Below are 14,988 nucleotides of genomic sequence, written 5' to 3'. Positions count from 1 at the left end.
ATCCAATCACATTTGTACAGATTGACTAATCTTTTACTGTCCTTGTCATTTCTTATAGGAAACTGAATTTTTTAAAAGTATTGATTTACCTCAGAATATCTGGGAGGAGTTTTATTAAAATAATGGCATATCTTCTTAGAAATTCTGCAAAATACAATGTAAATATGTAATAACTAGAACTAGAGGTTCTAATAACTAGAACATAAAAAAATGTTCTGATAATAATTTAGAGGCCCGGTGCATGAAATTAGTCCCTAGGCCAGGGCCAATCGGGGCCTTCTGGCTACCAGCCGGGGCCTTCCTTCCCAGGCTGCCAGCCAGGGCCTTCATTCATTCTGCACTGCCCTCTGGTGGTCAGCACACATCATAGCGAGCGATCGAATTCCCAGTCTCCCGGTCAAACTCCCGAGGGGACACTTTGCATATTACTCTTTTATATATATAGATAATATATCTCCCAAAAATTAGGGACTCGCCCACCTAGAGCAACTGTCAGAGATGACAAGGAAGAGATTCCCCATAAAGTAGAAAGCTGGACTAAGGTCCTTCCCCACTCAAAGTATAACTGCTAAGTTATCTTAAATTCTCAGGATTTTCTTTGACCTCTTGATTGCTTCTAGTTCTATCCATATTTTGTCTACATAGCACATTCTGTAACAGCCTTTAAATATGTAACCTAAAGAGGATGCAACCCTGCAAAGCAGAAATGTTCTTGATATCCAACCCAGAGAAAGATATAAATCTATCTGTAAAATGAGAAGTGAAATACAAAAATACAGTAAGTCTAATGTATTCCTATTTTTTAATGAAAGGGAATCCTAGTAAATTATAATTTTAAGATGATAATTTACCCTGCCCTTATTAATAAATAAAGCATTCTTATTTTGTAATTAATTACCTCAGGGACCTATAACAGGGCTATTACTAATAATTCACTTCTGAGGCTCAGGAAGTTTATTATTATATTTTGTTATGATTCTTTCTTTATTAACACGTTAAGCACCCAGCCTGTTTTGTCTTCCGGACGGAAAGTATAGTGTCAGTCACCAGTGACTGACTGGGTGCTTAACGTGTTAAAGACTAGAGGCCAGGTGCACAAAATTCGTGCACGGGGAGTGGGGAGGGATGTCCCTCAGCCCAGCCTGCACCCTCTCCAATCTGGAACCCCTCGGGGGATCTCTGACTGCCAGACATCCCTCTCACAATCTGGGACCACTGGCTCCTAACCACTTGCCTGCCTGATTGCCCCTAATCACCTCTGCCTTGGCCCCTGCCACCGTGGCTTTGTCTGGAAGGACGTCCGGAAGATGTCCATTCTAATTAGCATATTACCCTTTCATTAGTATATTAATATATACACACACACATGCGAGCACACACACACACAGAGAGAGAGACAAGACTGTATGAGGTAGCAAAAGGAAAGGGGACAAGATACATGGAAAAGCAGACTGAGAAGTGGCTGAGCCACATTAAGTAAAGATCCGTGGACTAATGTAAAAATCCATGGATTCTTATGTGAAGTCTATGGAACTCTCCACCTTGAAGCCATCACAACTTTACAGTTACAGTTTCTACAAGGCTCAGCCTTTTCTGTTTCTTTCTGAGAAGCTCAGTTGTTCAGCACTCTTGGATTTCTATAAGACCTAAATGTACGGCTAAGAATTCTGTTTTCTTATTTCTACCTTGAAATAAATGTCCCACTATTGACAGATCTGAGTGACAGACCCGTAAGGCTCAGCTGCCTTTTGGGAGTCATGCTGCCTCAGAGTCGTCAGCAGTATCCCTTCCTCACCCTGTGACTCAGGCAACTTGTTTAACCTCTCTGTGCCTCAGTTTCCTCCTCTCCAAAAATATAATAACAGGTTAATCAGAAGATTAAATTAGATAATATTTGTAAAGTGTTTAAAACATTTTTATTTAGGCCTGGCATGCAATAAACAAGCAGTAAATACTAGACATTTTAATAATTATAATTATGGTACTTAAAGATGAACTCAAAAGAATGTCCTCTTTGCTTCCTCTATAGTTCGAGAGCGAACCCTAAGGCTCTTCAAAGGAACTGATGATTGCCCCTGGGGCTTCCAAATTCAATTCTCCAAACCAATCGTGGTAACAGAAGTGGATGCTAGTAAGTTGTCTCACTCTAGCAGTTTTAATCTAAATAGCCTTTGATATCATAGTCCTGTGAAGCACGCATATGCAATAGAAGCAATTTCTAAATTTCAGTCTATCAGAAACTCATGGTGATTGACAGGTGCCCACAACATGACCAGATGTTTTTTATAAGACATGCTTTCCTGATGGAAAATACTCCTCTGCTATACATAGGGCACTGGTCTCCCTACCAAAAACTAACCCTACCTGCAAAGAATAACAACCTAGGAGTAGGCTGTTGCTGATTTATTAGTACTTAATATTTTCTGGGAAGCATTCCATTCCCCCTGAATTATTTCCCTACAGCTTTTCAGATCTCCTTATTTTCTAACAAGCAAATTAAGAATTAGTAGATGCCTAGTGAAAGTTGGATCCTTTGCTCCCTAATCTATAACATGAGAGTAATGTGAGATCAATGCTTTGAGGCCAGAACACGAAGGCGGGGAGGCATATAAAATAAAGGTGTCCACACCCACATGACGCATTAGGTGAGGCTGAATGAGATTATCACAGAGGGAGGCCCAGGGCCACTAGCGGGTTTCTTATTTACATTTCAGTACTTGTCTAGACTGTGAGTTTCCCAAGGTCAGAAACTATATCTTACACATTATTTTATCCTCAATACTTCGTGCAGTATCCCAAAGGCAACAGAGTAGATGCCCCAAAAAGCTTGTTGAGTGACAGGACGAGCCCTGGCCACCTAAGGGCTGGGGAAGCATAGGGCAGAGAGGAAGGGAGAAGTGCCGTCCAGCAGGATTATGACCCGTCCAGCTTTGTCCTGGTGCTCTAGTCCCTTCTCTGGTGCCCTTATCACCAGGGTCACATTGCGCTTTCCTTGGCCTGTCAGCAGTCAGGTACCAGTACTCCTCTGCTGTATGCTCTGTGGTTCTACTAGGGAGTCAGCTCTCCTATCTGTAAAGAAGTGGCTGGCTACCAGCTCCGGTAGCAGGGATGGCAGACGCAGTAAATGGAGTTGGTGCCTCCTAGCCCAGCATTTCAGTCATAGGTGGCACCAGTGGGTAGGAAACAATGTGCCCAACCACTATCTTTTATATGAACAGAATTTTCTAATCAAGTCTCGGTTCATGGGAATGGAGGAAAGAAATATTGAGTATCTGTGAGATATTCCTGGTGTAGCAATGAAGCTAGGTTTTCTAGTTTTAGGGCCTGCCCTAAGGAAACGTCTTACAGGTTATCACTTTTGCCAGGTGCTGAATGGCACAGATTTGGGGTAATCCTGTAGAGGCTTAGTCTCCTTTAAACATGAGGTGATTATCTATGTACTAAGTAACCTGGATATCTATTTCACACTCACTGATGTTTATAAAGAAAGAAATTTACATATTTATAATATCAAAATAGTAATTAAGTGCATGGAAAAGCCTTCAACCCATAATTCAGGGCTGGCACCTGTGAAAGGAGAGAGGGAGGGAAGCAGGATTGGATAGGAAGAACCTCAAACTGCAGTGCAGCTCTGAGAAATTCTGAGACAGACTGATAGGAAGCTCCACAGCAGAGGGTCCCTGATTGAGGTCCGCAATGGCCAGAAACAGCTTGGCTCTAGTACCCTCTCCAACTCACTCACAGGCCGTAAACAGTACCTTCCTGGGAAGGATGTAGCCTTAGTGTGAGGTGCGATGCTCAGAAAGTGTGGCAGTTGAAGACTTTTACTCAATTACAAACCTCACATCACATCTCTTGAAGGTGTATGTTGGCAGTGTAGATCCAACACCTCCATGGAGGGTGTGAATAGAAAGCAGGAGAAAACTGATAGGAACAATCCCAATAGAGGTGTGACAAATACTAGTTTGAAAATAACAAAATATAGAAAGAAATTTAAGAACATATAAATTAATGGCAGAAAAAACGTGTATCATTTGTAAATCTTAATATGTAAAGATGTCAATTCTTCCTTAAATTGATCTGTAGATGTAATCCCAATTAAAATTCTAGTAATATATCTGTTTTAGTTTTTGCTTTTGTGGTAAATTTTTTTAAATTAGATTCTAAAATACTTATAGAAAGCAAAGGGCCAAGTTATTAAGCTGAAATTTTTTTTTTCAGGGAAAAAAGCCTTTTATTCTGAGTTAGATGTCAAAATTCGAATGCATGGATATATTTTTACTTTGAAATGAATGAATTTCAATTGAAGTTTAATCAGTTAATCAAATATGTAAATGATGACTTAACAAATAATTTTCTTATTAAGGGAAGGGAAAGGGAGGAAATTTACCCAAATGTAGGGGGGATTTGGGGGTGGAAGAATGAACCCCAAGTAAGTGTGGAAAGGGTAGAATTGGAACATGGTGACAGAACTCAGGTGACAAAAGATAAAGATTGCAAATTTTGTCCAAGGTCAACCTTACTTGGCCCTTTAGTGCCCTTCAAATTAACAAGAACAAAAAACAATTGTGGGATTACTTCTTTATAGACACAAAGACAGGCAACTTTTTATCATCAAGTGGCTTCTGGTTTTTGTCACTACACTTTTAAAAGACATCTAGCTTTAAGGATATAAATGTTTATTCATGGGGAATGTATTATGGATGTTTCTCATCTTCCCACTCCATTTTCTTCTCTCCCCCTCCTCCTCTTACCATTTTTCTCTTCTTTCCTTTTCCCCTTTTGCCTACTCTCCTCTTTCTACCTCTGACTTTACAAAATCTGTCTTAAATAAAGAAATAAACTAATTCATAAAGAAAATAAATGACTACCCCTCTTTCTAAAAAATCAAATAGGTCTGACTTTAAAAGTTTAGCCGATTTTTGCAAAATATCCAATACCTTGACAGACTTGACTCTGTGCCTGTCATTCTAGATAAAATAACTAAATGCAGTTTCATGAAACATTATGATCTCTAATTTTTGATACCTTTGCAACTGTTCAACTGAAATCTCTGTTAACTATATCTCATCCATTCAAATGCGAAACAAAAATGTTTGGATTGCAAATGACTGTATTTAGGAGGCCTTGAGGTTTTGTAATAGGAAAAGCTGAACCGTGTCTACTGTAGCAGAAATGGTACAATACATAGTTAACCTAGGATTTTATTCAATATCAGAAAGTGCTGCCCTGGCAGGGATTCATGTAGCTGCTGAGTCTACTTCTTTTTTAAAACGTTTCTCAAGAGCAACCTCTGAAACCCATTGTCTAGTCAAATCTACTAAATGAGTGGTTGAGGGACTTCAAAATTACACATATTTTCAGCACTTCTGAGAATCTCATTCACACCACAAAACATTGTTCTGGATGCACTAGAGAGGCTTAATTACACACTGGAGATAAAAAGATAAAGCGGGAGACGTGTAGGTGGGATGGAAGTGATTATCCATAAGTATATAGAGAGGGAGCTTGCATGTAGCTTACATAACTAATTGCCCACACCCACCAGCTGGCATTTGCATGAACATTTTCTATGAAAGACTAAATGCTTGTGCGATCTGTTGGCATAAACAAAAGAACCAGATGTTCCAACTTTGATACCAAGCAAACTTGAAAAGAAAACTATACATTTAGGGATGGACAAACCACACAGGAAATTGTGGACAGGCCCATCTTTCTGGAAGCTCTAGAATTAAAATGCTACTGTTGTAGTACAATTTTTTTTTTAATGAAAAGGACAAGCCCCTTTTTTAAATTATAAGGTTTTCAGATTCTGCTTTGTATGTAAATATGCATGAAAGGATAGAGTAGCTCAGCATTTAACTTTTTATAAACCCAGAACTACTTAGTCAAGTATCCTTTTGGAGAAACAAACTTAGAAAACAATGGTCTTGTTTTTCCACCATGTCATTCCTTCCTGTGTAATGTAGGATACACACTTCTAGCTGCCCCCAAGACCAAGTAGGGCAACCATCTGTATGGTATATTGCCCGGTCACCTTGAAATAGCTCCCTCCTCCAAGAAGTCCTAATGCCTCAAATTCCTACCATTAATTAGTAGATAAAGGGAGAATTTGTAAGTTGCATTGCAAAATGGAACACACATCTATCATTAAAGCTAAAAACAAACTATCAAAAATAATACCGTTACTAGTACAAACAAGAATCCTTTTTACTCTCATAGCTCAAAAATACAAAGATAAACACTGTAACAATTTTTAAATGAGTAAAATATTTAAGTAGACATTTCTCCAACGAAAATGTACACATAGCCAATAAGCACATAAAAAAATGTTCAACAGTCATCAGGAAAATGCAGAGGACAACCACAGTGAAATGCCACTTCACACTCACTAGGGTGGCTATAATCAAAAAGTCAGAAGCAACAATTCTTGGCAAGAATGTGGAGAAATCCAGAACATGTATGCAATACCAATGGGAATGTAAAATGGTGCAGCCATTTGGGAAAACAGTTTGACCACATCTCAAAAAGTTAAACATAGTTACCATTTGACTCACAGTTCCACTCATAGGTATATACCTAAGACAAATGAAAACATATGTCCACAAGAAAACTTGTACACAAATTTCCACAGCAGCATTTATTTATTCAAAAAATGGAAACAATACAAATTCCCATCTACTGATGATTCATAAAAAAATGTTCTATATCCTTACAATAAAATATTCAGCAATTAAAAGAAATGTAATACATGCTACAATGTGGATGCATCTTAAAAAGAGTTTGCTAAATCAATGAAGCCAAACACAAAAGATGACATATTGTATGATTTCACTTATATGAAATGTCCGCAATAGGCAAATCCATAGAGAAAAAAAATAGATAAGCAGTTGCCTGCAGCTGAGAGGCTGGCGGAAATAGAGAGTGACAGCTATTGGTTAGGGAGTTTCTTTCTGGGGTAACAAAAATGTTCTAAAATTATATTGTGTTGATGGTAGCACAATTCCAAGAACAGAGTAAAAATCATTTAATTATATGCTTTAAATGGGTGAAATATATGGTATGAGAATTAAATCTCAAAGGTGTTGAAAATGAATTATTTCCGTATTGATGGAGTCCTTAAGTCAAAAATTATTGTTTAAAGGCAGAGTTTACTTAGGAGTCAAGATGTATTATCACACACTTACCCTTTTGATTATAGTAGTTTATGACTTTATCTAGTCAATTATTTAGCAGGTATTGATCAGCACAAATAGCTCAAACATTTGTCTTCCACTTTCCTCATACCCCTTAAAATTCTTTATCATTTACTTTCCCATCTCCAGATTTAATCACCTTTCATAGATTCTTGTTCTTGACTTCTTGAATAGACTGGAATTTAAAAAGCTATTCCTATGGAATGTTTTGTGGTGTCACTGTAGAACTGTGGACCATAGTCTCCATCTTGAAATTCTTCTCTTGCCTTCACTGATCTTATATTCTTGCTTCCATGTTCTCTGGGATCCATCTGCTCCATCTCTATTCTATGTTCCTTTTTGGCTCCTCTTTCCCTCCTCTCCTTAAAGGTGATTATTCATCAAGGATTTGTCCTCAATACTCTGTATTTCTCTCCTTATACTTGTCCCTTTCTTCATACATTCTGAATCCATTTCTCAGACCATCACATATCCTAGGTTTCAAACATATTTTTCTATCAGCCTAATAAACATTTTCAATCTTCTCTTCCATGGTTATTTTAGCATTACCAAAAAATACACATGTTTAGCCAAGTTTGTAAATTCCCTACCATGTGCCAGAGATTATACTAGACATGAGAAACACATAGATGGATGGATAGATAGATGATAGATATAGGTAGGTAAGTAGGTAGATAGATAGATGAGAGATAGATAGATAGATAGATAGATAGATAGATTGATAGATAGATGATAGATGATAAATAGATAGAATGAGACTTATGTAAAGAGCTGTCTTGAGTATTAAAGTTAATTTGTTTTTCTTTATATTTATTTTTGACATTATTATAGATATCCCTATTTTAAAGTTACTTCTTACCTAAAAGTCCCTAATAAAGCCTTTATTCTTAATATTTTTATAACTCATATAATATTTTAGAATTGAATTAATAAATTCATTTAATCATGTTTAAAAAGGAAAATGTTACTACATTTAAAAATTTCATTTAAAATCTACTTTTATATAAATGTAGGAATTTATTCCCTTAGAATTTAGCTAAATTTTCTTCAAATAAAATATTTAAGAAAATAACTTAAAAAGTATTTTATCTCTATACTAGTTACCAGGTCACGAATTTGTGAACATTGAAAGGAAATTAATTAGAAGAAATATTTTAATATCACTATTTGCCCTTTCTCTATGATAGATGTGTCAACCAAATTCACGATCGACAATGACAGATGGAAACACATGCGTGATTGGCACCAGAGAGTGCTTTATTTATTTTTTTAATTTTTAAAAATATATTTTATTGATTTTTTTACAGAGAGGAAGGGAGAGGGATAGAGAGTTAGAAACATCGATGAGAGAGAAACATTGATTAGCTGCCTCCTGCACACCCACTACTGGGGAAGTGCCTGCAACCAAAGTACACCCTTTCACAGGGGTCGCCTAAGACCATCGGAAAACACATATATAATTACATATTGTTTTTGTGATTAATCACTATGCTTTAATTATGTTCAATTTGTAACAATGAAAATACATCCTGCATATCAGATATTTACATTACGATTCATAACAGTAGCAAAATTACAATTATGAAGTAGCAATGAAAATAATTTTATGGTTGGGGGTCACCACAACATGAGGAACTGTATTAAAGGGTAGCGGCATTAGGAAGGTTGAGAACCACTGCCGTAGGGCCTTGAAGCTATCTGCATCTGGCAGCAGATGGGAAAGGAGTATGAAGGGTGGTTCCTGGGATGTTTTTATGGGGCAGGCCTAGCAGTGGCATACATCACTTCTGTCCACATTCTATTAGCTAGAACTCAATCACAGTGCCTATCCAATTGCAAGAGAGTCTGAGAAAAACTGTCCAACTATTGAGTTCAGGTAGAAGAGGAATTCATTTTGTGAACACCCAGCAGTCTTTGCCACCCTGACCTCCTCATTACTCCCCACTGTGGAGAATCTAGTTCCACCTCCTCTGGAAAGCATTTCTTAACCACTTCAAATGGGAATGAGAATCCCTTTTCTGAGGTTTCACAGTACCTACTGTCTTCGTTACTTACTTTACACTTACCACTCACTGCATTGCAAATTACTTTTCTTTTTCATTGTGCATATCTTTTCATCCCCAGGGGAATCCTAAACCCCTTGAAGGCATACTTTTGGGCCATTCATTCATTCAATATGTGTTTTATGGACAACCACCATATAGGACTTAATATTTGGTGCCATAGGGAACACAAAAATTGATTTTTTTAAAAAGTCATTCTGGATCTATATTATCATTTTAGAATTTGATTTAGAATGCATTGACATAACAAGTCCTCTGAGTCCTTTAAAACTATAGAGGAATTCATTTCAATGATCAACCATACCATAATACTTCAATTCATTACAAGGGTGGCATTATGTAAATGAATGGATATATTAAATGTTATTCTTCGCTTACCTTTCCACATTGATTGGCCGTTGCTTATCCAAGCAGCAAAGACCTTCCCCCCACTACATTGTAAATAGACGTAGACAAATTGTGATCATTTCTAAAAATATTCAAAGTCATGTTACCTCACCAATTAAGTCATGCTTAAGATTAAAAGTCTTTGAGGAGGGTATGACAACCTAGATAATGACAGCCTGGTAATTCTGCACAATACTCTGCACGTCCATGAACCGTGCACATGCATCCGGCACTGAGAGCTGAGAAAAAGGAAATGGGTTCACACTGAAGTGTAGCAGAAAAAGTAGATTTAAACTGCTGGTGAAGGAATCTTGGTTAAATATATGGAAGATCTTATTAAAAATGAATTAACCTTAAAATGGCTTAGTAAGCCCTCTTTTACCCCTAGAAAATATTAGGTATGTTACAGGAAGTGCAGATACTACAAAACCAGAGGATAAAATAAATAGCCTCTGGATAGGTCCTCCCCACCCTTCAAAGCCTAAATCCCAAGGCTTAGGCTATTTTTGGTTTCCTTTCAGAACTGAGCCTATACAATGAAAGCAAAAGCGACTCTTTATTTCTTTTTTTCTTTTTTTCTCTGTCTACTCCAAGATCTGTTTTTGCCACAACTTCATAAGTATTTCAATTACTTGTTCCCTCAACAATCCTGCAGCGAAGCGCTGCCCCCACCCTCCTTTTTATAGATGAAGATATTGAGGTTAAGTGATTTTCTCAGGGTTACAAAGAGACCTAGCAGCAATGAAGGAATGAGAACTCGCAGTTCAACCTTCTGGTGGATGAATAGATTGAGTTTCTGAGCAGCTGCTATTATATTGCAAAGAGGCCACGTAGATGCCTGGCTGAATGTGCAAAGAAACCGGGTCCAGGAAATGAAAGGGAGGCTGCGAGGACAGCTTTTTCCTTCTTATTAATGACACAGTCAATTGTTTAAAGTTGGAAAGAAAGGCCCTTTAGAGAAAGAGCTTTTTAAAAAGAGGACAAACAGCAGGGCACTCAATTTGGGACCCTGCCTCAATGAGACCCTTGTTGTCTGTCTTCTTGCAGACAGCGCTGCTGAGGAAGCTGGACTGCAGATCGGAGACGTGGTGCTGGCTGTCAATGGCACCGAGGTCACCAGTGCGGAGCACGCAGAAGCTGTGCACCTTGCAAGGAAAGGTAGGCAGAGCCACAGAGTCTACAGTTAATCTGAGGAAGCACAGAGCCGCACTTCACCGGGGAGTTCCAACAGGTGGAAGAGGCAACGTAATTTTTCATATGAATAAAATCACATTTCTGCCCATGCACCTTCTGTATCAATAGCCAGCCACAATAGTGAAACTAGACAATGGCAGTAAGCCAAATGTGCTCTATTTATTTCCACATATTCAACATATTTCCTTAAATTCCCTCCCTCTATTGTCTCTTTCTTCCTTTCTCTCTTTCTTCCTTTTTTCTTACTTTCCATCAGTTGTTAGAGTTAAGAGACTCAGGGTTTAAGTTAAAGAGAGAGAGAGAGAGAGAGAGAGAGAGAGAGAGAGAGAGAGAGAAAGAAATGAAGAAATTACAACTTAAAGTTTTTACAGATTCTCCTAGGGCCACTTGAAGCCTGCCCTTAAAGCAATTCTGACACGGATGGAACCAAGAGGACAATAACACATGCCCCGCACGCACCCTTGTATCCACTCACATTAAACTCTATGGGAAGGCTAATACCATCTTCCTCTCTGCAAACCAAGTTACTTCCTTTGGTGTGAAGTTACAAATCTTTACCTCCACACAGACCTAAAAGTACGCAGCTGGCAAATGCTTTATTCCATCACCGGCTTCTTTGGTGGGGTGTCCTATGCCTGGCTTCCCAAAGGCTGCATGCATACCTCCCCGCCCCTGGAGTATATTATCAGGCAGCGATATTAAAATGTGAGCATTTGAGATAGGCCACAGGTGCCACTCGCTGAGCTGTATCACTTGCCCTTTTTCATGATGCCATTATGCCTGAGGGTTAGCAACAGCAAGAGACTTCTCTAGGGCAGAAAATCACTAACAAATGTTGCCTCCTGATAAGCTATTCTGGACCTTTTTAAAGAAAGAATTTAGCTTAGTATTTGGCTACCTCTGAAGAAGTTGTTATGTACTAGGTCAGTGATGGCGAACCTATGACACACGTGTCAGAGGTGACACGCGAACTCATTTTTTTGGTTGATTTTTCTTTGTTAAATGGCATTTAAATATATAAAATAAATATCAAAAATATAAGTCTTTGTTTTACTATGGTTGCAAAGATCAAAAAATTTCTATATGTGACACGGCACCAGAGTTAAGTTAGGGTTTTTCAAAATGCTGACACGCCGAGCTCAAAAGGTTCGCCATCACTGTACTAGGTGCACCAGGAACCCAAGGACACGATCAGGTCACATGTGCACAACTACTTGTGAGTCCTGCATGTGCAGATGAGGAATCAAGATAATATGGTAATGACTGTACCAATGAATTGGTAGCATCCCATACAATACGGGAAGTTTATCCCATTGCTTTTGGATTTACCTTTTCCTAGGTTCTTTGTCACAAATGATTATTTTTCCAATTTTCTGAGTTAAATAAAACCTGATTTTAGTAATACTTACACTTGTAGGACTTATTTTATTTTCCCCCAAGAAGTTTGATGTTCTTTATAATACTGAACCATTCAGCCTCACTATATCAGTTAATGGAACATCTCTAAAACTTGAATGGAAGGTTTTCAGATTTCTAAAAGATGACGAACGAACACTGATACTGAGAGAAGAGCTAAATCTAACACCCTCGCTTGTGCTGTTCCTGGCAGCCATTTGTACGATGGGTTTCCCTGCTGCTATATTCTGGCTTCCACCCTACCTTGGTCTCCCTTCCCCAAGAACACACTCACCCTCCCTGTGTCTCCACTCCTTCTCAAACCCAACAGTGGAGATGCTTCAGAAGCAGAAAGGCAAATTGTAGATCTGATGTTCTCAAGTGAGGACAGTAAGAAACTTTTGAGAAGACAATGTCACTGTGGATGTTCGGAGGAGTGGGATCTACAGCCAAGAGCAGAAGAGGGCTGAACGCCTCATGTAGGGCACAGCTGGGGGACACTTTCTCCCCTCTGGCCCCCAGTGGTCAATCCCCTACCACTGAAAGCCAGACAAACAGAAGCACCTGTTATGGACAGGCAGTGGAAACATAAGGTGGCGCGTCAGCCCAGCTGGATTAGGGAGATGGTTATTCCTTTCTCAGACTCCATCTCCCGCACATCTCTAAGACTGAGAAATAATAAAAAGAAAAAATGCAAATAAACAAAATAAAATAAAATAGAAACAATAGAAAAATAGTTTTAAAAACAATTAAATACTACTTTGAACTATATAAGAATAAATCTGAAAACTAGATAGATAAAAATATTTTCCAAAAACATTCATGGTGCCAAAGTAAGTGCGAGAATAGATAGAAAATTGGTACAGACTATAATACATTTCCATCCTACTCCATCCACCATACAAAAGCCCAAAATACCAGTCACTTTTATAGGTGAAATTTATTTAACTTTCAAAGAACAAGTAATTCCTCTTCTATAGAGTTTTTCCAGGAAAAGGGAAAGAGAGAATGCTCCTTGGCTCGTTTTATAAGATTACTATAACTTTGATTCCAGAACCAGATAAATATACGATGAAAAAATATATCCATTTTACTGATGAAGTGGAAGAACAAAGAGTAGATATCTGAATCAAGCTGTTTATTCAAATTACACATAATACATCATAATCAAGTCAGCTTTAAAGTAAAGATGGCTTATCATAAGAAAATATTTTAACTCAATTCATTGCATTAATGGACTAAAGAAAACACATCACATGACTAGCTCAATAGAATAAAAAATCATGTAATAAAGTTCAGCAAATTTATTTAAAATTCTCTAAACAATAGGAACAGAAGTTTCTTTTCATAACTTGGTAAAGGGAAGCTACCAAAAATCTAACCATTGAAAGAAAAAGTATATAAAAGAATGTACACAACAACAAAACATTTAATAGAAAAATTTTGGACATATTTTTTTGAGATTGAGAAGAGTAATGCCAATTTTAGCAACCTCTGTTCATCTAATATCAAAGGTCCTGACTTATCCAATAATACAAAAAAAAGAAATAAAGGTGTATTGTCTAGAAGGAAAGAAATAAAACCATTATTATTTGCAGATTATATAATTATAACAAAACCAACAGACTAATGCTTAGAATGAATTAGGGAAATATTGACCAAACCAAGATCTCCTTATAAAAATCAGTAGTGTTCACCTACACCAGTAATAACCAAAAAGAAGAAAAAAAGGACACGAATATATGATTAAAAATAGCAAAAAAACTACAAGGACTTTGTTAAAAAAAAAAAAATGTACAACTTGACCAAAATACATAAAAGAAGACATAAGTACCTGGAGATGTATAGTTATCTTTATAGGTGGAAAAACATTGTAAAGATATTAATTCTCCCCAAATTAATAAAATGAATAATTAAATTTTATTAAACATATTTGAGTAGCTTGTCAAAGTTATCCTCAAATATATGCAAAAGAATACATGTCTACAAATAATCAATGTTCTGTGTGGTAGAGAATATTTAGAGGAAGTCTGGTTGACCAATGGATACGTAACATACTTGGACTTCTATGCCACACTTTGAAACAAAGGAGATGAGCATTTAACATCATGGATAGATCCTTTAAAAATGGTTTTGAGTGAAGAGAGTGGGGCGGGGGAGAGAGAGAGAGAGAGAGAGAGAGAGAGAGAGAGAGAGAGAGAGAGAGAAATATTAGTACAATATCATTTATGTAAAATAAAATGACATACACAAAAGAGTGTGCCCACAGTCCTATGCTCTATGAGTGCCTATTGTGAGGAGCAGAATGTTGGAAGAAAGTTAGGAACAGAGGGAGACAATAAAGTAAAATAATACAAAACAAAAGGGAGCTTCATTCCAAAGACAATTGTATGCAACAACCTGAGTGTCATGATGGGCTGGGCGGTCTCCACCCAAGTTCAGGAGTAACAGATGAACACCTCCTGAGGAGGGACCCAGCCACACACAATTTTACCTCCACCAACATCCTAAAATGTATAGGCAGTAATGGCGAAGGAAGGCAAAAACAAAAGCAAAACTGGATTATTGAGATGCAGTGGGTCTGTGAGAAGAAACTAAAAAGAGGAAGAGAAAAGGGAAAAAATAATAGGAATAAGTTAGTTTTATGTAGTGCTTTACATGTTTGATTTTATTAGCAAGCCTATAAACTGGTCAGGGTGTCTCTGGAACATTTGAGACAAGCTTTTGGGTGTCCTCTCTGTGAGAGAAAGTCA

At 37.6% G+C, this 14,988-nt stretch overlaps 1 protein-coding gene across 1 annotated transcript in view; it reads left to right on the top strand.

The window, feature by feature from the left end:
- Positions 1-14,988, top strand: part of LOC106726137 — a 97,792-nt gene that overhangs the window by 26,313 nt on the left and 56,491 nt on the right. Inside the window, exons 6-7 of the mRNA XM_014539862.1 lie at positions 2,030-2,131; positions 10,694-10,804. Of these exons, the coding sequence (XP_014395348.1) occupies positions 2,030-2,131; positions 10,694-10,804 (213 nt within the window). The remainder of the gene's footprint in view (positions 1-2,029; positions 2,132-10,693; positions 10,805-14,988) is intronic.

Source organism: Myotis brandtii, unplaced genomic scaffold (assembly GCF_000412655.1).
Source record: "Myotis brandtii unplaced genomic scaffold, ASM41265v1 scaffold230, whole genome shotgun sequence".
NCBI classification, from domain to species: domain Eukaryota; kingdom Metazoa; phylum Chordata; class Mammalia; order Chiroptera; family Vespertilionidae; genus Myotis; species Myotis brandtii.
Note: the sequence above shows the minus strand (reverse complement) of the source record. Positions and strands in the feature narration are given on the sequence as shown.